This window comes from Gavia stellata, chromosome 13, assembly GCF_030936135.1.
Source record: "Gavia stellata isolate bGavSte3 chromosome 13, bGavSte3.hap2, whole genome shotgun sequence".
Classification (NCBI taxonomy): Eukaryota; Metazoa; Chordata; class Aves; order Gaviiformes; family Gaviidae; genus Gavia; species Gavia stellata.
The window spans coordinates 4,287,683-4,312,542 of record NC_082606.1 but is presented as its reverse complement, the minus strand read 5'-3'; the positions used below and the strand labels follow the sequence as shown (position 1 = coordinate 4,312,542).

Sequence of the window (24,860 nt, the reverse complement as noted above, 5' to 3'; positions counted from 1 at the left end):
CCTTGTTTGCAAGGGCAGGGAGATAACGGCTGGCATACACAGGGGCAACCTTCGTGTGAGAACTCGCAAGGGAAAGATGTTTTGGTGAACACCTCCTAATCCTATTTACTTACTGTGTGTGTATATATATATATTTGTCTTCCATTTAAATCCTTCTCTATATTCCTTTTATCAGGAATGAAAACTAAAATTACTTTTAAATGCATATGTATGAATTTTTGTCAAAGCAGGGTAATAAAATCTTCATAAGTGATAGGATCCAGTTCTTTTGAATGATACAGCAATGACACAGAATGTATCAGCAGTTAGATGTCAAATCAGAAGTAAAATCTTACCAAGTCAACGGTTAATTTTACAAGAAAATTAAAATAAGAATCCTCTAGTCTTCGAAACTCTATCTTCATAATCAAGTAACTGAGTTTATAAGCATCTTGTAAGTAATAAAATAGGATTTTCTTTGAGAAAACTAAAATGTCAGCCAGAAAGTTGAAGAATGACTGTATGTAAAATATTGAACAAATATTAGCCAAATGGAAGTGAACTGACAATTCATATATTCGTATCATTCATATATTCCTATCTCCTAATTAGACATGTAACGCAGATGCATGATACTAATTTTTCAACAACTAGTAGTTCAATCAAATTGCTTTGTGAAGATTTACATTTTTTTAAACTATGGACTAGCATTTTTGGTGACAATCTAAATTTCTGTTTCCAAGTTGTAACTGCACGCATTTTACATATGTAAAGCATTTTAAAAAAAGAGAAACTAACTGAATTTAAAACTTTGCCTGCAACCTTCCAGAGATTTAAAGAAGATTATGATCACAGATTGGTTTTCAATGGTTCTATGCTTGTGTGTTAAATATTGTCAGATTATTTTATCACAAGTAACAACAACAACAAAAGGTTCAGTCCCAGACCGAGAACTTTTCCACTCCTTGTGTACTATGCAAGGTTAGTCCAGGATTACTGCCCAGTGGAAGTGCTGATTTTTAGAGCAATATTTAGTCTAGTTCTACTGATGGATTTAGCTTTTCTTGTTTCACTTGGACATTTGCAGCTCTGGAAAGACATCATTCATGTCAGTTATTTCTGTCCATACATACCATAAAAACACTGGAATTATCTTTCCAAGAGGTTAATTAATTTTTTGGTCAGGAAGAACGGAAAGCCAGCAGCAAGCTTTTTGTCTATGCAAAGGCAAAACAAAAGAACTGAGAAGTGAGTATTCCACTGATTCAGAAAGCCAGGTTCTCAGTGAACTAAACTGTGCTAGACCAGAGAAACATAGTATTATGAATCAACTAGTACCATTTACTAAAGATTATCCATACATTTAGAAAGCTACAAGACATTCATCACATGTCTAATAATATTTACCATCCTAGCCAATTATTTCCTCAAAGGTTGCTTCACCCCCCCCCCCCCCCCCCCCCAATAATAATTTAAAAAAATCTCATCACAGTATTCCAGGTTACAAATGAGTTGGTTTAAGCCTGGCAAGAGGCTGTTCTCCTCCCAGCAGATAGACAGTGGACAGGTTACCAAGTTCAAGCCTAAGCCCACAGCAGGGTATGATCTTAACTGGTCAAAGCAGCTTCCCTAGCTATCAAAGGAAGTCACTGAACAAGACGGTACATTTGCTACGAGATGTTCGCCACCTCCATTCTGGTGTGGCAAGCAACGCTGCCAACGCTAGTCCATTGTTCCAGGGTCCTTTAAGTCCAGGGCTGGGGGACACAGCCGGTGCTGGCCCTTGGAGCCCCACGGCGCACACAGGAGAGCCCTCAGCCCCAGGCTAACTCAGGAACCTGGCTGTGTACTTCCATCATTTTCGTTTTGTTTTTGGGAGGCTTGCTGAAGACTTTTCACAAACATAACAGGAAGACATGATTTAAGTGCTGCCAAACAGAAAGACTGTACACGGGTACTTTTGATAGCAGATCCTGTAACTTATTTGAGTTCTCGTTTTCATTCTGTTGTGTTGCCCCCTGGTTTCTTTTCTCACAAATTTCCCATTGCCCATTAGGGCAATGATTCTGCCAAAGCTTATTTTTTGTTAAGCTGACACTTCAGTGAAGTCACCAGTAACACTTTTGTACAGAAAGGTGTACAGGTGTGCCTTCCACACGACAAATAACAGAAAAGCTCAGAGCAGCCACTTGGTTACTCTGCCTCACGTTGGCTTCCAGAAATCAACTACGCAAAAATATCAGAAGACTTAAAAAATTACTGTCTTTAGATGTTAACTTGATCATATTCTTTGCTTCTTATTTCTATTACTTTTGCTGTATTTTAACATTACGTCATGGTTTATGCTGTAAAATACGCAAGGTAAAAATGCAGAAACTTTGGGAGCAAAGGCATTGCTGACATCAGTGGCACTGCTAGGGCACAGGCACCATAAATTAGACCTGCAGGGGCAGGGGGATGGCCAACTAAGAAGGTAGAGACAACGTCCAGCAACTCTCAGCTGCCGCCTGAGCACCTGGAACTGCACATACGCTGCCAGGTTCCCCCAGCAGCAGAGGGATGCTGGCTTGGCAACACTGCAGCAGGAAGATAATGGGACTTACCGGTGCTTTCTGTAGCCTATCAGTTCTTTCATCCACAGAAGAAAGGAATAATTGCTTCTTGCTGCTTTACGGTAGCGGAGAAAGGAGAAATATTGCCAAGGAGAACTGAAATCTGTAGCCACAAAAACCTCCAAATGTCAAGATTGGTACAAAACCTTACAAGTCATGTAAGGGCACGGCTCTCGGGTGACTAACTCTGCACGACAATGTGGCGTTCTTAGTACTCCGCAGTCAGGCTGGTGTTCTGTAGTAATTTTGACAAAGTGCTAGAAGCTGTAGCTCTTTCATCAAATAAAAATTAAGACAAAATTATACTAACGTGAAGTGGATACAGGAAAATGGAGTTGAATCGTAACTCTGTAAAGTTTAAAACTTCCTGAAGCGAAACCTTCCTCTTGGAGAGAAAAAACTGCTAATGAAATGGTGTATTCCACAGGTACTTAGAAACAAATACAGTGAGTATCACTGTGAGCTGAATTACCTTTCTAGAAAAACATCCTTCTTAATAGAATTTCCTTTTATTTTTATGAAACGAAGCATTAAAATGCACTCTTCTGCTTGACTGTGCTCTTCTGCTGTAACGTGTTTCACGTTCAGATGCAATTTTCTTAGAACAACTCAGAGTAAAAAGCTAACGGTTCTCTAAGGGGCACTCCTTGCCATTTCCGCTATCTCGTATGACCTACGGTTCCAAACTTGAATGTGGCCATTATAAACATTTGGATCTTAAAATTGTACTGTTGGTATGGGAACTATTAATGTTTCTTTTCTATTTATTTATCGTTTATATAAATGTCAATTCTAATTTGTACAAACAACTAATAACTTTATTGAACAGGAACTGAAATGCTGTGCATCTAATCTCTGTAACTACAGTATTCCATCAAACAGTTAAATCCTTTTGTTTGATGTCAGGTTATTTATAACTTCGTAAAAGAAATAAGTCTTTATATTAGTAGTCCAGAGTTTCTCTTCAAAGTTAGATCTGCATTATTTCTTTGCTTCTATATAAACAGATCCCATACTGCTAGCATTTAATCAGCAGAATATGTCACCACTTAGGCTCTTCTTCTGTTTTAAGGTCAAGCTCTTTTCTTTCCATTTTGCAAACTCCACTATTGGCAAGGCTCTGAGCAAAGAATGTTCTAAATTCCTCCTAACAGTTATCAGGAATCAGAGCACCAATTCCATGCAAAAGCAATGTTCCAGAATGCTACATTCAGATTTAAAAATAAGAATTTTGTCTATTTGAAAAATTCCAGTGTTTATTTTCTTAACATGCCATGTAAGCTTTCAGACAGGAGACAACAGAGTTCGGAAATAGTCTTCCTATAAACCACGTTATGAGCATCGCCCTTTTAGAGCCAGCTCTATGGTTTAAGAACATGGATTCGGTGTTTTGTTATGTACACACAGTGCTCTGTGTGTACATAACAAAAAAAAAAGTTATCCCAGCAGTTTTTGTATAATCATCCTAAGCCATTTGAGCATTTAAGACAGGACAATGGCAAATCCAAGCACAGCGATGCAGTTAAAAGATGTAAAAACATTTATCAAAAGGGATGCTACTGGGAAACCCAGATAAAGAAGTACTCTATACAAAGCTCTTGAAAAAATGGCACCAAAAATGACAACTAACCAGTCACCTTAGTTAAAAGATAACAAATGAAGTATACAGCAATTAAATTCAGCAAATAAGTAAATAATGTTAAACCGATATTGTAAAAGATAAGCTCCACTACAATGTGACAGGAAGAGAATGGAAACAATTCTAATATGCATTGAGGTTATTTGTCAATTTAACACATGCCCAGGCTACAGGATAAAATAGTAGTCTGATGCCTGAACTAGAAAAGGCATTAAGGAAAAGCCTATCTTCAAAAATGCAAGCATTTTAGCATTTAACATATTAACATAAAAATAGACGTTTAAACACGTGAGGTTGTTCTCATGCCTAATGTTAATCATACACTTAAGTACCTTGTTAAATTGAAGGGTATCATTACTGTCTAGAAAACAGTAAACTTCATAGTTTCCAAAATAATAACCTGCCAGGAGATTTATATGTTTAAGTGTTGGCCTAATAATTTTTAATCAGAGGAGAATATTATTATACATCAAATGTATTGAGAAATACGTAATATTCTGTAAGCTCAAATAAAAACTATCATGCCATGTCTCAAATTCTTAGGTATTATTCTCAACATTGAAATGATCAGAATTGGACCTTGCAGCCCTGCGTGATTTTTGAAGAATCTTCTTCACATTTAGGTAACATCCTCAACTTTGATGATGTAGCACTCGTAACTTTAAACTGCCACTTTAGGTGTGATCTTTACTCATTTACTCAGGTGAAACTCAATTGATGTGAATGAAGAATTCTTGATTTAAAGGCTAGAGAAGAAACAGGACCTTAGTCAACAGAAGTTCCAACAGACTGTTGGCAGAAGTTTCTGCCATCATCCTTGAAAACACAGCTAGTTTGGGTGAAAATCCCCAGAAGGTGTGAATAATTAAAACATTACAGGCTAAAACACAGAAAATCTTTTTGTGTCTCTCAGAGCATTTTCTCTCTTCAAAAGCGAGCATCTTCTGTGGCTCTCCAAAACCCTACTTGCAAGTAAGCTATACAGCCTTAGAATTTTTACTACCAGTACATTTTGTCTTCTGGCTTCCACAATAAACGTAAAGGCGTTGTGAAAATATCTGACCGTCGACTAAAAGGACTGTGAAACATGGAGCCATTGGACATGTTACAGAGCTGGCTGAGGAAAAGCTTCAAACAGAGCGCAAGAAAATGTACTTTTCTGCCATGAAAAATGTGCTACAATTTACCCATCACTAAAGGGAGAGGAAGATGAGCAAGATTTTCCATAGCACTCACTCTGCAAGATTCAATGCATTGTATTTTTTCTGTATGTTTCAGTATCACTTCAATCAAGTGTTACTTGAGCTAAACATGATGAAATGGGTTTGGGAGACTTTTTTGGGCCTCTTGCGGGCTCCCACCCTTCGAGCAGCATCCAAGTACTCGAAACAACTGTCAACTGCCCGAGCCCAAAGCTGTGAACAGAGAGCAGGCTGGCGTCCTCTCCGCGTGGGGCCAGCGATGTTGGGGACAGTCGCTGTGGGGCTGCAGAGACTTGGAAAACTTGGAGTTTGTGGGAGAAGTACAGGGAGTTCCCTCACACATGAGGCGAGACAGACAATAGCTCACAAGGCCTGATTAAATATCTGCAGGCTTTAGACTTTGTTTTAAGTTTCTGTGTGAAATTTAATTCTCATGGAAAGGAGAGACCGACAGGCTGGGTGGGAACGAGGCAGAGCAAAGGCAGGCGTTGTGCAAGCTTCTGCGTCCATCTCCGCCAACGGATCTCCACCGGCCAAACCCGTAATACTGCAGGCCCAGGTCTTAGCTGAGAAGAAACTGCTTATTAAGCAGGATTATGCCAAACTCTGTGGTCTTTTTTCGATGTGGACAAAGGTCTGCTGGGGATTAAGCTGAGACCACCAAACTCTTTTTATTCCTGACCCAGGAATAAGATTAGAACGTCGCTCGCCGGAGGTGGCGTTGGCCGATTGCTCTCTCTTGCTTCCATCGCTAAGCTTCAGTTACGGACTATATTTTAAGGTTGTTGAAAGTACTGGCTTTTATGACATTGCGAGCTAAGTTTATTCTTTTGTGTTTACAGTTTAAGAATAAGACAATAAGATAAATCCAAGTGCATTCATTTCTCATTTTAATTCTTATACACTCTCTCTTCCTCCCCTACAGGAATCAGCCAGCTAGCATGAACTGAAACTAAATACACCTGATTGCATGTTAAATTTTTGCTCATATTAAACTACCTTCCCCATACCCTCTCAAAAGAAAAAATTATGGGATGCATTTTGGAATGTTAGAAATACAATTAAAATGGGATGCGTGAATAGGCAGTCCCACATGCTCCTGTTGGATTTTACTGACTTTGTCAAAGATCATTCTTAAAAAAGAACAAGTCGATCGGAAAGCTCAAATAACAACAAAGTTGTCTGACAAATTACCGAAGAGGCATCTCCCCTTTTCACCGACTGCCTAGATAGGAATGCCATCTTTTGTGAAGATACCGGTTCACTTAAGTGAATTTATGTGGTCCAAGTATGTAAGGCGGACAGAGGAAAAGCATACATTACAGATCTGTTTTAATTTACTCTAACTTGGTGACTTTAATCCTTAGGGGACTTTTTGTTCACAAGCTGAAGCGCTCCTAAATGGTCATCAAGACTAGTACTTCACATGAATCGCTCACTTGCTGAAATCAGCCATTCCACAAAATTTACCAGGCATATTGTTCATTCAAACCTATAAAGCTTTAAAAGGTTGTGGGGTTTTGGTTTTTTGGGGTTTTTTTTGAAAGGTATAAAGAACTAAACCCACAACCTCAACATGAAATCCATACTCCTAAAAATCCCTCCTCTGAAAAGAAACTAACAAAATCAGAACTAAGGAATTTCAGATACTATTCACTTACAAATATGGACATGAACTATATGGTAACTACCAATTCCTGCATCTTTACTCTTGTGTTGTATTTTCAAAAACTCCACCTACCAGATCAACATTCTTCCAGTCACTCCATAGCGCCAAAAGCAACATAAATAATGAAAGTTTAATGATGGCCTCTAGTAAACAACCCATATGGAAACTCTAGATAATATTTTTATAACCATTCTTCCAAGTTTTCCTGTCCACTTCTGATTTTCACAATTTTTCCATTTTAAAGGTATTTTTCTTTCTTCACGCTAACACTAGAGGAAACTGGCCACATACGGAAACTCAATACTCACTAACACTGTCAAAAGCACAAAACAATTTCCCTACAGAAGGCAACATTTAATCTAAAGTCACTTTGTAAGTGTCCCTTACAACCTAGTGGTACTCAGAACCATAGTTAGGATATAGGATATATATCATATACATATATATGGATGTGATATATACTTACTCTGTGATAAAGCGTACTGCTATTTTATTACGGAAGTAAGACTTGCCACATGAAAAAAATGCTAAAAAGTAAGAAAATATAACTATAAGCCAATCATTAAAAAAAAAAAAAAGAAAAGAACAAAAAGAGGAAAGACAATCTCAGTACAAAGCCTCTCCTGGGGACTATCGACCGTGTTTTCTTTGGGCTGGAAACGAGTAATAAATTTCACAAACCTTTCAGAACTGTGCCTACCACAGAATATTTTAATTTCTTTGAACATTATATTTATACCTGTGATAGTGCTGTGTGATGTTTTATATTTTAAAAGCAGAGAAATTCCTCTCCCAAAATATCCTGTAATCTTACTGTTCCTTGTTCCTTTAACTGGAGCAAGCTGGTATGCCTGAAATATGTTTTGCGATACATTTTCCACATCTATATAGCAAGGGTAAATTTCTAGTGAGTGAATGGGACTATTAAATCTAACTCCAAGTGCTTCTATTTTCAACATATGGATTATGAGATATCAACCTTTCAAGTATTTATAAGTTTACAATAAGAATCATGTACCCTTCTTATGGACATGACTGTCTAGGGATAAAAGGTTTGGAGTGACAGAGAAATAAGTTAAGACTTACGCAACTGGAAGGCAAACTTTTTGGGGGTGGAATGGGAATGGTTTGTGTATCCCATTTTTTCCAATTGCATTGTTTACTCTAAGAGAAGTTCTTACTTCTACCCACAAACCCTGACTTTATAATTATTCAAAAGCTGCATATGCTTTTCCCTGGCTCTTTCACAGAGATTTTGTTTTGCAATCTGTATGCTACATATCCCAAAAGTTAGTGAGATTCTTCTAGAGCACTCTAAAAACAGTGCGTGTCACAGACTGAAAGAACAAAAGCTATTTTTGTTTCAGTAAATGCACAGCAAGGCAAATGAACACTGCAACTTCTTTTGGAGCCTGTCAGGCAAGATCCTGAGTCTGAGGATCTGATTTGTGATGACTTTTTGTATGAAAAATATTCACTAACTACAATGAATATGGAAAGATTTTTATTCCCAATACAGCAATGTGAAAGAAGCCAAATCGTCTGTCATTCATGTTAATTTAATTACGTGACCACATTCAATTATCCAATATAGTATGCAAATGAAGTGAGTTGACAGCACATGCTAATTATATTCATTATAATAATTAAATCAAACAATGAAAGGGAATAAAAAGATAATGAAATAGAAGGATATTTTTAATTAACAAGAATTTTAATTAGAAATTGTAATCCTATAGTCTGATACAGTATGATTGGCTTATTGAAATATTGGACATTATTTTTATTAGGCAGTTTAGTTTTACATGGCTATTCTTAGTATCATGGGACCCGTTTTTGTATGTTAATAGATTAAATGGTGGCCAAAACAGAGAATCAGCTTCCTTGATCATACTTCATGCAAAGCAGATGCCTAATAAAGCCGAGCTCTGCTAGGGCATGATTACAGAATCCCGTCTCATGAAACGCAGGCTGTCTAACTCTATAGTAAACAGAAGTTCACGTGCCGATACAAAACAGACAGTGCAGTTTAGGCTTGACTAATGATGTTAAAGCATTTAAAATATTGAAGAAGCACTCTTCGCTTTTTGAAATTTTCAGTTTCATAACTGATTTATTTCTTCAGTGACAGCAGCTGCCCTGAAAAAAGCTTTATGAAGGTTAAAACAAAACACAAAAAAAGGAAAGGAATATTACTAATATATTATATGTAGGCAGACTCCGCAAAATCAGTCTTTTTAAAATAAACAGAGCAAGTACTATCAAAACACTTAGGAATGCGTTCCTTACAAACCCAGTGTCCTCATCGCTCCTCGACAGAATCACTGGGGCCTGGACCAAAAGCCAACCGTGGTGAGAACGCTAACTGGGACCCCAGCCACTGCCTCCGCGGGTGTGCGGGACCCACCGTGAGGTCCTCCTCTTATCTGGGGCTCCTGGCAACTGCAGTGAAATACGAATCCCAAAGCTACACGAGAGAAAAGAACTTTCCTTTTTAATTTGCCACTCAACTAAATGTAAAGATTTTTACAGATAGTGTAATAAACCCAGACAAACCTCTATTACATTAAATGATTGGCATATGATGCTCTTGGAGGATTTTCTTCTATGAATGTAAAATATTTAGGAAATTGCCCTTTTATTATTTTGACTGCATAGTGGTAATAATTCACTTACTTAAATCACAGTACTACTACAGAAGGTCAACGTTGAGGTTGACAGGCTGTAAAATTTCCGTTTTAGAAATCTATCTATTCTCCAAACTGTGAAACTGCAATTTTTTTTAATAATTAATGCCTTTTTTACTTTATTCCAGTACGCTGTTTTGGATATTTATCTGTTGATGTGGGTAGACAAAGGAATCACAAAAGGCACATCAAAAACTCCAAACAACTATTTGTTCTTTTTTTTGAGAGTTGAAAGGAATGAAAACATACAAAGGTTTGTAATAAGGAATACAAATTTAGAGAGGAAAAGACTTATTTAAACTACAGACACTTCAAAACCAATGTACATTTGACTGCAAGAATAATGTGAATCTGCTTTGAAATACGTCAGTTATTGACTCCTTTAAAATTTGTTCAAATACCAAATAAAAAGAGCTATCAGGCTCTATGGAAACATGTTTTCATAGCTCAAGCCTGGTGCAGCTATTTTTATTATGCTGTTCTTTCCAAGAGTTCAAGCCTACTATTGGAGACCAGTTTTTTATTTCCAGTAGGACTCTGCAGATGATCAACCATGAAAGAAAAAATTGGAAGCTCATAACATAATAAAAAATTAAACCGTAACTGAATGAACAGAAAGCACTTCCCTTTTCGTGGAAGGCATCGTATCTTTATTGGAAGTCACAACACTAACAGCACCTGAAAATAACGACTGTAAGCAAGTCTCACTGCCTGCCTAGTAATGAAAGGAAAAACACTTCCTTTTACTACAAAAAAACCTTCCCTGCAGTTTGCAAGTACCTGAGTGAGCAATACTTCAGTTTTGCAACATATTTTTTTAAACAAAAACCCCCCAAAATGCCACTTCCTCAGTTAAAAGCTTATCAAATAGGAACAGCAGAAATTAAATAAAGTTAAGCATGTCATGACACCTCTTGAGACAGTACCACCAAAGCAAACCATCGTAAAAGACTGCTTTTAGTGTACGAAAAGTACTGACATACAGCGGTTGTTTAACCAAAGACCTACACTTGACTCTCCGAGGTGCAGAAGCTACCTTTTAATCTTGCAAATTAACTCGGTCCGGGGGTAGATTAGTGATGGCACATGACCTCAACCCCAAGCGCACATGCTGAAGACTCCAAGACACTGCAAAATCACCAGCTGGGAAGCATGCCCACAGACAAACGCATTTTGCACATACTTAAGTCTCATGACTGCCTGCCAGCAGCCACCATAGCCAGCTGCTGCCGTGGCCCGGAGCCTGCTCGCCACGGTCGGACCTTCGCCCCAGGGCACGAGCGCTAAACAGCGACAGGCACTACAAACTGCTGTAACCGACATCGCTGGTAGGAAATCCCTCTTCTGCGCTATTCCTGGCACGTTTATAGTTGCAAGTCCTCCGTGCAATGAATCACATCTGTTTATACTTGTGTGCCAGAAAAGAAATTTTTAAACTGCAGAGAAAAGACAACATTGTTTGCTGGCGCTTCTGGATGCCAGCACGACCCGTTGTGTAGCAGTGGGAATCAGAAAGTGGCAGCAATATCACATGGATTTTCAAAAGGACCGTATTAAAAAGTGTTGCCCACAGTCAGCTCCAGACCCTGAGGGGGATTTGATTGCACAGGGTTGGAAGGCTGCAGGATCCTCCCTCCAGTTGTGGCCAAAGCCACAGAAACATTACTATATAATCACATTATATAAATATATAATATTTCTGACAATATTGTCAGCTTTAAAATATTACCATGTTCCAATTATAGCCAACAACTGCAAGAACATTATCGGAAAGCTTTTCTCTAAACCTTTCCTGCCAAGTTGTAACACTTTTCTTCTGCTCCTTGGCTTAACTGAGGATGAGGGACTAAGGTCCTCACCCTGAACCCCCACCCCAAAAGTTGAACAAAACCGGGAACCAAGTGTTAGAAGTATGGAGAAAGAACAATACGAGTAACTTCTCAAAATATAGCACTGAACTGAATCATACCTAAGATGTAGGCACCATAAGGCAGTTTCTACACATCCAGAATCAGGTTCACATACTCAAAAATAAAGAGCAAGTGTCAGCTTCCGCCCTGCCCAATACACCCTGAGAGGCTACACATCAGCTGAAGAAACTGGGAGACTTTTAAGAAGAAAACATTTGCGATAGCTTTTAAGTTATGTGTCTGGGTTACTTTATAAGCTATTCTTACTAGTATGAGTGGTCACAGAGTCCACTGGCAAAAGTGGACTACAATCAAGGAAGCTAGAGGGGGATTTCCACTGAGCATTTGTTTTGCTACTAAAAAGATGCAGGGAAAAGAATGGCTTAAACTTAAATGAGCACTCTGGCTAGCAGGGAGATGGCTACATTGGCATCTAAGGACATGCCTTCATGGCAGACTAGCTTAGTTGGCTTTAAAAGGGTTTAACTTGGGTACCACAGCCATCTGATCAAGTTGACATGAAGTTAACTTGGAACTAAAAATATCAGTTGCTAAGTATATCTTGGCAGCGAGTAAGGCTAGTTAAAATCAATGCCATGTCAGCATCATTGCCTGCGTAAGAAAACGGAGCTTCCTTATAGCCTCATAATATTAATGTTTTTGTGTTAAGATGCAACTTCAGCTTCTATTCGGCGAACACGTGTTTGTGCTCACAGGAATCCCAAGCGCTTCAAACACAGTGTTGAGGGGGATTAGTTTTCTTGAGAGATGCATCACTAAATGTGCACTTGATAACTTTCTGATCCCATTTTCCATTTGCCTTACCTGATTATCTGCGTTGTTTACAGTAAAATAGCCCACACAAATAATGACTTCATGTAGCAATCCTTCACAGGTATGCTGGGAACAGTACCACAGCAGAGAGCTGATAATATGCCGGAATGCAAGGGACAGTCCTTCAGCACCCACAATAGACTGAAAAAAAGGCCAAGAAACAGAAATTACAGCCTAGCAGTATGTTACAGAAATCATGTGAATTGCATATATATCAATTGCACTTTTTTTTTTTTTTTTTGCAAAGTACAGACCCTGTTCTTTGTTGCAATGACTTTGGAGGAGGACGGAATCAGCTCTCTTCTTTCAGTAACTTATCCTTTACAACTGGACTATAAGAATAAATTCAAATTTTAAAGGGACACAGGAAAAATTGGATTCCACTTAGTTGACATTCAGTGTAGCATTAGGTTGACCATTTCATTTGACATACATTACATGTTCCAGGAAAACTTAATGCTAATAATATTTCTTAGTAATAAGCAAAAGAAACCAAACCATCTTCATTTCTGCAAAAAAGCAAAATGCATTTCTCATTAATAACTTGTGCTCTGAATGGAATACAAAGATTAATAACAAATAATGACTTTTCAAACATTAAAAAAAAAGTCAGAAACATCCAAAAGGAGAGAACACTCAGCTGCAAAGCTTCTTGGGATGCTTTTTAAAAGTAGGCAAATTGCTGTAATGTGGAGATTCAGAATTAGATTTTATCTGCGCAGCCTACAGCCTCTATTTAATAAACATGTCAAACAGACAGAACGACACAAGGTCAAAGGGGAAAACTAAAGCACAAGGAATGAGCATGACAGTCTGCTAACTCTAATGAAACAGTAATGCAGGCCTGTGAGAAAATCTCTTTCATTTGGGACTTTTCCCGATTTTATACCTCGTAGCCTGTGTTAAGTGCATATACATAAATCCCAGTCTGCAGCACAGTTTTCGTTTAGTATACTCCAAATCTACGCAGCAGAAGTGGAATCCTTGACAATTAAAACGGACTCAGCTGTGGTTCCATCCTGAATCTCAAGCGTTCTGGTAAGTTAGTATATTTTCAAAATTTAACACACAGCACAGCCACCATTTACCGCTTTACATCATGTAAATGCCACGTTCTTAGGTCCACCCTTATTTAATTAGCGCTGTCCACGCACGCTGTGACCTAGCACTCTGCGTTTAACCTTCCCTGATAACAACAGGTCAAAGGGCACCTGAGTTTGTGTATCAAAGTTAAACTAATTTTTCAAGGAAACTATGCTTCCTTTTTAGCCAGAATTAGTATCAGCTCAGGATCCTGTGTTGTTTCTCACTACCATCTTTCAATTGTTTAGACTGTCAAATTAAATGAAATATATACCCATGAGCCATCTGTGCTAATACAAACTCTAGAATGCCAGACTGCTTCTGTTAATCAAAAAACCCTATTCTATAGTCCTACTATTACGTGATAAAACTATTCCTTAGAGATAATAATCATACAGTACATAAACTACGCTTTTCCTTCTGCTGTCTGCTACAGTCCGCAAGGTCAGAATAGACAGTAAACTGCCTCAGGTGTACGCTGATTTTTAACATTACAGAAACAAAACACATGAATACATTGGAAGGGATAGCTGCTGAGACCACGCAAGTGTGTCTGTCCATCACAAACAACATTATGCCTACAGTTCCGCAGGACAGCGAAGGGGCTGCTTCCTGAGCGGGGCCCTGCATCCCTGAGCTGAATGAAGTAACCCACACTGGTTAGTTTTCTACCGCCCTTTAGGCAATAATTACTCTCTTGCACCATTTTATGTAGAACAAACTAATGCAGATCACGGGATTTGGGAATTAATGCTGATGGTTTGTTATAAATGCTCAGCTATAATGGGAGTTGGCAGAGGGGTAAATTCAGACGCTGTAAGCGGAAGCTTACATTTTAGAAACGAATAGTGCTTTCTTGAGGTATCAGGGAGCCAGCCCTTCAGCCACCACACTTTGCCATAGCCCCCCCGTATGCTATAACCGTCACAGTTCAAGCCCTACTCTCTGGTATATACTTATAATATCTACAGCAACAAATAAACATCCACTCTCAAACCAAGAGCCTCTGAACAAGCTGTAGTAGAGAACTACTTCGATACACCTTCATTTACAGAAAGAAATGGGAGTTAATGGTGTGTGTAAGAGTTGTTTTACATGAAACTCCAATAAATGCACTGTTTCTGTGCCCTGTAAAAAAACCCTGACTGGACTGGATCCTGCAACTGCATCTATACAGATGCAAATTGCTTGTTGCTGTTAGCAGAGATACTAAATGTACTAAAAATCAAAGTCAAGAAACACGACCTGAAGGAGACTTATACCTTATACTAAATTCTTTACTCATGCAAAGCTCTTGCTGAGTTTAATGCATTTCAGATGGAGTGTGTGGTACAACTTATATACAAATTACATATTAAATGAAACAGAAACCTATTCTGATGAATTGTATAAGATTGATGCTGCTAAATGTGTTTTGCAAAGCAATGCTTTTTGACAGGTGTTTTATATTAACAACACAACAGCTTTGCCAATTTAGCTGAGAAATACACTAGTATTTGTATTTTCTTTGTATGGCAAAATGATTCCTTTACACTAGAAATCTGTTCACAGAAGAAGGCAAGAAAAGACTTATCTTCTCAAGACTCTAAATGTGATCTTTTTGGGTTTTTTCATGAATACAAAATCTGAAAAGTTCAATTTCCGATTTTTCGTCAATAAAATTTTATTTGGATTAGAAAAAATTGTATCAAGTGATTTGCAGTTTCAGTTGTACAATCTTAGTGCAAGTGGCCACTTAAAGCACTGAAATATGTAAATTGTTGTTATAAAAACCCCTGTTATTACATGCTTTTGACCAAGATTTTTTTTGCATTTTTGGGGCTTATTAAATATAAAAAGTACTATGCTAAAAGTGAGGGTTTTTTGAATAGCAGAACTAATGGATGGGATTCAGCATTTTGCGTCATCCAAATTTTCATTTTTTGCTTAAATTCATTTGCCAGAGCTATACAGTTAAAATAACAATAATTAGCAATTTTAAGCACGAAAAAACCCTAAACATTCAGTCATGAAAGTTCCTTCAATAACTAAGATCTTCAGGATAAAACTTAGTCCAAAAGTACACGCAATAATTAACATTTTCACACGAAGCAAAAGTTTTAAAACATCTTTTACCTGAAAGGCAGGCAGATCGAGAACAGCAAAACTGTTGAAGAAACGTAAACTCTGAATGGCAACCTGGATCGTGTTCGCTGCATAGCTGTCCTTAGGACTTGCTGTGTTTGGATCTGAAATTGTCCCGTGGAAAAGAACACAGTACAGCATATGCAGGACTCCAACCAGATCCGTAGACTGAAGAACTGCTGTTAGTCCTGTGGGGTCCTGACGTGTATTGTCAAATACGTTCCAAGATCTGCCAAAGAAACATTAAGCCGTCTGAGGAGAAGACCAGCACTCCGCGAGAACACTTGCCCAGGACACAGTGCTTCTAATAAGCCAAGTGTTAGAAACCCACTAAACTGCTAAAAAGGAAAAAAACCGATGCCTAATGTGTCAAGAATACCACAACACTTCCAGAAAACACTTTCAATAATCTGGGCACCGTCTCACGCACTCTTTAATTGCGGTGTAGCTGTATCTTTAAATCTCTTTCTGCACATACTGGTGCCTTCGCTCCCCAAACGGGTTCACGATACCAGCACGAGGCCACGCAGAAATTCGACAGCTTTAAAGTCGGAAGCCTGGGGGCAGTTTAGGGGCTCCATGCAAGCGCTGTCTCAGGTCAGTAGCCTTCACCCATCCTTCTTTCTTGCAACAGCAGCCAGCAGAGGTGGGAGAACTCCCTGGAGCCTCTCACTGCCTCGCTGATGGGCTGCAGGCACTGGAACAAACTGCCTACCTAAGTAGCAAAATAAGTTACTGGGACCAGATGATCTTAATCAAATAGTTCTGCAGGAATTTAAGAATGAAGTGGTTGAGCAGTTAACAAAACGCACTACTTCTTATTTCAGTCAGATGTTATTATGGGAAACTGTATGGTAGCAAAGAACAAGTAAGTATGAAATGCTCGAGACAAACCAGCACGGCTCGTGCAAGCAGAAACTAGGTTTCTTTGGTATCTTTTGGGTATGCATGTAAAATAATGGGGAAGGTTTTTGGCTATCTAGGATATAAGGACAGAGAAGCAAAAAACTCAGGATGCCCTTTCCCTTCTCACGTTCAAACTTTCATAATCCCTCCATGATTTGTACTGCTCCTGTTTTTTCACATTAATAATCACCCAGAAGACGATGCAGGACAGTCACTACTACGGAAGACTAAGATTGTCACTACTCTGGAGGGTAAACAATGTGTAGAAGGCAGGCAAATACAAAATAAAGCACAGAAAATAATTCAACAAGTTTTATATACTCTGAGTTCTAATTTAAATCCATCGAGGACATCACCTGAACTTCACTATGGAAATACATTTAGTCTATATTGGCAATCAAAGGAAACACTAAAATATTAAGATACAGTGAACAGTTACACTGAAAATATGCTACATCAAAATCTGACCTTTACCTCATCTACTATGGTTCCATCTTAAAAAAAAAAAAAAGGGAAGACAAAGAAAGAAGTGTCAATCTCAAAAGAGACTACAATGATTAATTCCATATGTAAATTTTTTTTTTTAATAACTGAAGGAAAATTGGTGATATGAAAAAATGCTATAAAAGTACAAATGAGATGAGGGTATCTCTCCCTTTTATAACAACTAAAAGCAAAGGAAATGGGAAAGCAGTGGAAACAAGAACCAGTTTCTAAAATAATCTGTAACTTTGAAGACCTCAGTTGAATACAGAAAAGACTGGACACTCGGAAGGCTCAGAATATTCCTGTTGACCAGAACCAGTAAGGAGCTTTTCCTTCATTAGAACGGCTCTAAATGATCTTTTCAGCATCTGCATCAGAAGCACCTTGCACCACTCTGTTACACAGATTGCTCTGCTCCAGTGAAGTTTCCAACACAGATCCTAGGTAGGCTGACTGATCCTGCTTTTTAAGATACAGACACTTCCTTCAATAGAGCAACTAAACCGCGAATCAGCAACTGAAAGTTTTGGCCATCATCATCTTGTTCTGTCATTTTCACTTCTAGTAAAGCAAAAAAAGCAGGTGAGAAAGCACCACCTCACCCCAAACCAGTGTCTATCAATGAGAATTTCTATTTGTAACAGCACACCATCGCTTCCTTGGACCAAAGAGATAGAGAGAGAAACAGATATAGCAGGGTAACGAACCGGCATTCTCCATGTCCCAAAGAAGGCCTTGGTACTGGGCTAACTTCAAATATAGCTTAAATATTTTAAGAGAAGAAGGAACAACAGTTACGTGAAACACCATCTTTGCAGTTATAACAGCAATCTTGAAGGCTAGTATCTATGCATTGTCTTGTGGATACAGTCCTTCGGTAAGGTAGCATGAGTGGGCACTACAAACACGAACACCACCTGCTTGCTTCATAGGGCAAGGCTGATGACCAGGTCTTTCTGCTACCGCGAACTCCCGTTGTGTCCCCGAGCAGTGACCGCTTAGCAGCTGGGGGGGGACAGAGCGTGCACAGCTACTGCGAGGAGGCTGACATGCTGCAGGTGAGGGAGGGGAGATTCGGGAGGCTTAGGAAGGTTATTTTAGCACTCAGGCTATGAAGTATCTCTGCACAGCCTTTGCAGGGTCTTCTTGCAGCCCTGGGGCCAGGTGAATACAATAAGACAGTATGTGGGTTGTACACAACTTACTCTACTAGCACCCATCTGCTTCCACCACTGCCCACTCACATCTTTACGTTTAGAAAGCAGTTGCTCAGATGACTCACTTCTGCTTTTTATCAGTTAGATCACACGTGTAAGGAATGATCTTATCTGAAATTAGCATTTATGGGTACCGTTTCTTTCCAAGTTATTTCTATTTACAGTCTGTGAATGTTCAATGCTACTGAAAAAGCTTTGAAGTACAGCATCCTCTGCTTCCACCTCAAGGATTAACGTCCCGGTCCTATTTCAGCGCTACCTGTGCTGTACAAAAAACACACGAGACTGCATAACTACTTCACCAATCTTTGAAAGAAGCAATCAGATCTTTAGGTAAGACACAGTAAGAACAAAAGCAACGTAGCTGTGCCTATTTTCCAGTACCTGTGTTGTTACACAAGTGACTCCAGTACCACCAGTCACCACCAGACCTCCACTACAACTCCACCAGTTAGCCATCAGCCATTTGTAGAGATTCAGCTGGAGACAAACGTGTCTGAGTTTATTGTACAGGTTCCAAAAACGGGGGGGGGTTGTTTAACACTGTGATAGCCAACTGAACTCCTAACAATCCTTAAAGAAACTGTGCCACAAAATCAGCCATGACAGCGCTTCAGAAGGCCACCAGCGTAGGAGTCTCTCAAAATACATGTAATAACATTTGAAAGACAAGTAAATTTAAAAGGTGATTAAAATTATGATTTCATGCCACTTACCTGCTGCAAAAGAAGAACCACAAACATTCAGCTGGTGGTTTGCAACACTCAAAACGACTCTAACATTCACTCCATAAAGAATAAAAACAGTGGAAAAAATAGTAGAGCTCTAAGTCTGTTTTGGGTGGGGTACGCTGCACAACAATTTATGGCATTACTTTCCTTTTCCTACGCCTGGAATCTGTGCCCAAAATCTTCATTTTGAAGCTCTGTGGTCTTTAAAAGTGAGTGTGTTTGACCGGAGTCAGCAGAGGCCCTTCCTGAACCATCACCTGCCCTCGCCAGCTGGGTCTTCCTCCAGCTTCCCGCCGCACAGCTTCAAGTCGTGTTGGCACGGGAACCTGGCTGCGAGCGAGGAACGAACCCAGACGGCTGCACAAGGAGGGCGAGCCAACAGCCCTGGGACCACCAGTTTTACAACTTTGCGTTGTGCGTCTGTGGGCTCCTCAGCATTCCTCACTTTAAAATAGCTTCTGATGCCCAATTATTTACTTTGCAGCACGCAGTAGCCAAAACGTGCTAACCATCGCTTAACTACACTCAAGTAACTAGAACGTTTATTTCCACAGCATCACACGACAGCACAGCTCCTTTTGCCAACTAGTATTTCTTAATTTCAATCTTAGCTTTTTCAACAGTACGAAACAGAAGAAACCACTCATGGTCAAATGATAACCCCAAATTAATCACTGCGTATGATACCTCACAGAATTTTTGGTGACTATATGTGATGAGAAGATTGACCAATTTTACCAGAGGTTAAAGTTAGCTTGCTTTCAACTCTCACTCCATCATTATTTTTAAACAATTCCATATGAAAAAGCTTACACTGCTGGATGAAATCCTTTTACCATTTTGTGCTGCTTTGGAGCAGTGAATGAATCAAAATATACATAAAAAAGTCAACTGTAAAATAAGTCAAAACGCAACATTTTTTTTTTTTCACAGAAAAGACCAGGAATTTTAAAGTTATACCATAGGACAAAGCTGTTAAAAAAAATAAAACAAATAAAAAAAATCTGTCTGTTAGGTTTGGTGGATTGAAAGAACTATTAGAAACATTTATTTCTGATGTTGCCTGTATTACAGTTAACGTGTATATGAACAGGCCACTGACTCCTGTTGGTTTTAACTGTCAGTTATAATCGCTTTAAGCCTAAATGTTTACAATAAAAAGGTAAAAGACGTTATTCATACTGGTTGTGGGCTTTAAAGTAGAAAAAAAAGGTACACGAGACGTTAGAAAACAAAGCACGAACGTTTGCGTATGCTGCTTTGAGTGATTTTGGTCAAGGCTGTACAAGACTGGATTTCATACATTTAGCAGATTTTTAGTCCACCTCAAAGGTAAGCCCCGTGAAAATTCCGTGCCAACTGTCAGGAGGACACAGACTGAAGTAAAAAGCCAGAAAAACTATCAAACCAGAGGATGACTATGGCATACAAAAAACCGCGGTTTTATGTAACTAATGTTAAGAGAGGAGGTTCCTACGGATGTAACTCCTTTTAATTCTCCTATTTAAAGAAGCTTAGTCTCCGTGTCTCTAACAGCTGCCAAAGTAAAATAGTCGGTATGGACAAAACCCCTTCCATTCATCACTGAAGGGAAGCAAGACTTACAGGATTTTTTACATTGGCTTATGTAGCTGGGAAAACAGATAGGCTTTCAAACTTTACCAAGGCTCTGTATTTAACACAGAAAAACAGGCAAATATTTCTATTACGGTCAAAAAACCTGCAGGGTCTTAAAAAGAAAAGTTTAATGAAATGCAGGGAATTTTCATTACGGGCTGCCATTATGATTTTTAGCTCCTGCAATGAAGGAGTCTCAGGAATTGGTACGGGGTTTATGACTTACAAAAAAGGTTTAAGAATTTAAAAATGTGGATATATCCATCTCAGGAAAGAAAGATACTAAACAGTGGTACTTCATTGCTTAAAATACACCACTATTTATTAAAAACAGGAATTCAATACAGCTTGATGAGAAACAGCATACTCCGCAGAACAAGTATAAAACTACAATTTCTCCAAGTTTCTATATGAGCAAACTGTTTATATCTGAAAATATATTGTTTTAAAAACTGACTAGGCTAACAAGCAGACAAGCCTCTCTACGGGTATACATTGTAATGTTTGTATATTTGAAATATATACTCCTGATTAAAAACATTCAGCCAAATGGAAACATGAGTTTTCAAAAGGCTTAGAATATAATCTGGGGGTTTTTTATTATTAGGATTTAAAAATTATCATCTGTACGTTTTGCTTCTAAATTATTTTATTTAGAAAGAGATGTCAAAATAAAGAGGCAAAATAATAATAAAAGAAGTATAAAGAAGTATTTAGCACCTGTCAGACCTTGTTATAATTCAGACTGTCAAGCTAGGAATCACAGTACTGTGTGAGAGAGATGATTTGAAACCTTTTAGTAATTTCAAGAACAAGTTTTAGGTAGTTTACAGTACTTGCTGGATCTGCTGTCCGTTGGAAGTTAGAGAAGCACAACCAGCGTTCAGGCAGACTTGCATCCGATTCGCCATCCAGCAGCCAAAACAGACATTATCTTAATTACTGTAATAAAACTGAAAACAGACCAGCCCACTTCCCTGCCTATCTGTGACACGACAGTCACTATTTTCCTGGATCAAACCCTATATATCTGCAGCTTTCCGCCACTGCAGCTTGTAATCCACAACTTCATTAGCTGTTGACACAGATTTATATGTATTCCACTACTGTTTTGAGATAACATATAACAGTAACAATTTAGCTACTGTACTGCTATGACATTCTGTTTTCCTAGATTAATAAGGGAGCTTGCAGACATTTCTTACATCAAGAAAACAGCAAAATTTTGAAAAAGTTGATGTCCCAAGAAGCTACATGATTTGCAGGACTATTATTTGCAATATTCTCCTTATGCACAACTCACTTTCCTCCTTGTGTCTGGGTTATTGCTAGCCCACTGTACTCCTCTTTGGGAGAACATTCTTCCCTAGTGATTAACCCTCACACTGCACTGCTGCTGGTAGTTTCCTCCCGCTGTTTGTGTTAACTCTGCGGTTAATATAGATTTCTTCATTCATACTAATGGGCAAAAGTGAAATAAGGCGTTAACAATAGTCCTCCTTAGAGTAACAACTAAAGTCCGTGGACAGGAATCTTAGTTCCAGAGCCTTATAGGGAGAAAAGGGATATAGATTTGATGAGCACTGGGCAGTACAGGAAAAGACAGGAACACAAGCAAGTTCCTTGCTATGCTGATGAAGGACTTGCCATATATTTTCTTACTCAGTCTTCACTCCTGCTTTTAGGGAAGGCTGACCTGGGCAGCATGGCCGTATTTTTATTAATGCTCCTTGCATTCCACGCCTGCTCATTGTTTTCTGTCTTGTGTTTACAAGCCAAGCATGTTCCATATGTGTATTCAGGACTCAAGGGCCAAAAATAGGCCTTATAACTCTCATAGTTACAATGATAAACTCTGGAAAACAAGGCTGTCGTCCTGAACATTGCTACTGGACGTCTGAATTGGACGCAAATTGCAAGGCAGATTTATATGGCTATATAAACCACTGTTATTCTGCATAAAGTCTATTTAATATTTTGCTTTATTTCAGGTTAACAAAAACGTCCCTGATTTCAATTCTGGCTACTGTTACACTTAATGGTGAGCAAAAAACAGCTAAGCATTATCATGGCCACAATTTTCAAACCTAAGTATCAAAGGTCAGCTTCATCTTTTGCTCAGCAAACAGAGATAGCTCGATATTCAGACGTGCTGCATTTTATGAATTCTCAGTACATACAATAAGGGACAATGCCCTATTTTCAGCTCTCATACACTTTTTTTTTAACTCATCCAGGAGAAAGGAGCTCTCACCTCCATTGCTATCAATGGATGCAACACAGCAAAAGAAAAATGCGACTTCCAGTTGGAGGTCTCAAGCCACCCTCACCGATTCTCACTGTATGACGGATGAGGGTATAAAAATTATCAAAACAAGGTTCACAGAGGGTTACAACTCATTAATGTTTTCAACAAATGATCTTTTATACGTATTACACAGTGTTTGAGAAACGTGCTATTACATCCACAGCAAAACTTCAATTAAAAGAATCAATCTACTATTTATTAGCCAGTACCAAAAATGATCATTTGAGAAGTAAGATCAATATCAAAGTTAAATCTTTTTAAAGACCTTGACCATTAATGAAAAGAAAATCCCTCTCTTATAATAAGATATGTTTATAACATATGTTCAGAATGGATTCCCTCATTTCAATAACTTTTTATGATGTTAAAATTGAGAATCCTCCAGTTTATGTTTCTACATTAGCAAGACTTTCCTTTATTGTATCTAACGCTGTGATTTTGGACTTTTTTTTTTCCAAGTCTACCATGGGAATAAAAGAAGTATCCTAGTTTATGTCTTAAAATTTTATGAGCTACATTATATCATCCATGCACCTCATTTAATACTTAATGCTGACATACATATATGATACAATTGGAGACTATTTTCTAGTAGTCATTATTGTGACATCTTGCCTGATGTAGAGGTACGTGCAGGTAGGTACTTGACTCAGATCTCTTCCCTGCCTATAAAACTGTTTTCTATGAAGTAACTGTCCAAATAAACACTGGGTATCAATTCAGAGCTGGGTTTAGAAACATTCCGCTAAATTTGGGAGTTTTATGAGATGTTCTTGCAAGGAAGACAGGAAAGTCTGGATTGACAGCCCTTCCTACATCATAGGGCTAACGTACTTTGTACCCCCAGGACAGGATCTCTTAATTGTTTAAAACTTGAGTTAGAGCATTTAACTTCTGGCCCTCTGGGGATATTGCAGATTACAGTTGCAGTGAAGTTCTTCACAGCCTGGTGGTGTCTGAAAGCAAAGGAGGAGGATCACGCAGTGCACGTGGCCATTTCTAGCTCATAAAGGATTTCATTGTTGCAGGCACTGTGGATGGTTTGAGAACCCTGAGGTAGTGCCGGTGTGTTAGCCACCCAGCATCTACTGTCCTACCAGCTTCCCACTACGCCACTCAGTGGCACTGCATGCTAAGATCTGTGCGCAGTACAGAGAGCACTATATAAAAATGCTCTAATGCATTTGATATGGAATGACAACTTTGTATATGAAAAATAACAGCATGAAGTAGTTCTATCAGAAAAAAGCAAATTAATTTTGTGTCCCTCATGATCACCGTTGAGGAGCATAAAGAAGTTCCCAACCTGGAAACATTCTATATAGGAGAATATACCAAAAGAACAATTCAAAATTACTCTTAGAACAATGGTGAAAGCCTGACACTATTTTGGCAAGACTTCTTTTCATGCTGCAGTGTCAGAGCACTGGTAGTACTTACTAGACTTTTTTCCTCTCAGTAACAACTTCAAAAGTATTATGATCAGAGTGGTTTGTTACTCTGATGCATAGAGGAGTATAATACAGCATGTTTGTTTGGTGCTCAAGCATGTATCAACTGAGTTGGAGAATGAGTGATGCCGGATTCTGACTAAATAGGCTGCATTGCCTCCTGCCACTATTTCACAGAATCACTAAGGTTGGAAAAGACCTGTAAGATCATCAAGTCCAACCATCAACCAACAAACACCACCATGCCCACTAAACCATGTCCCACAATGCTTGTCCACACATTCCTTGAACACCTCCAGTGAAGGTGACTCCACCACTTCCCTGGGCAGTTTATTCCAGCGTCTCACCACTCTCTCAGCACCACGAATGAAAGAGCTATCTGTATTTCTCACAAAGAGAGGCCAC

At 38.7% G+C, this 24,860-nt stretch overlaps 1 protein-coding gene across 1 annotated transcript in view; it reads right to left on the bottom strand.

Moving 5' to 3' along the window:
• The window catches only part of SCAPER (S-phase cyclin A associated protein in the ER), a 143,077-nt gene that overhangs the window by 9,073 nt on the left and 109,144 nt on the right, over nt 1-24,860 (bottom strand). The window contains exons 24-25 of the mRNA XM_059823614.1: nt 15,731-15,968; nt 12,524-12,673 (exon numbers count right to left, since the gene is read on the bottom strand). Coding sequence (XP_059679597.1) covers nt 12,524-12,673; nt 15,731-15,968 — 388 coding nt within the window. The remainder of the gene's footprint in view (nt 1-12,523; nt 12,674-15,730; nt 15,969-24,860) is intronic.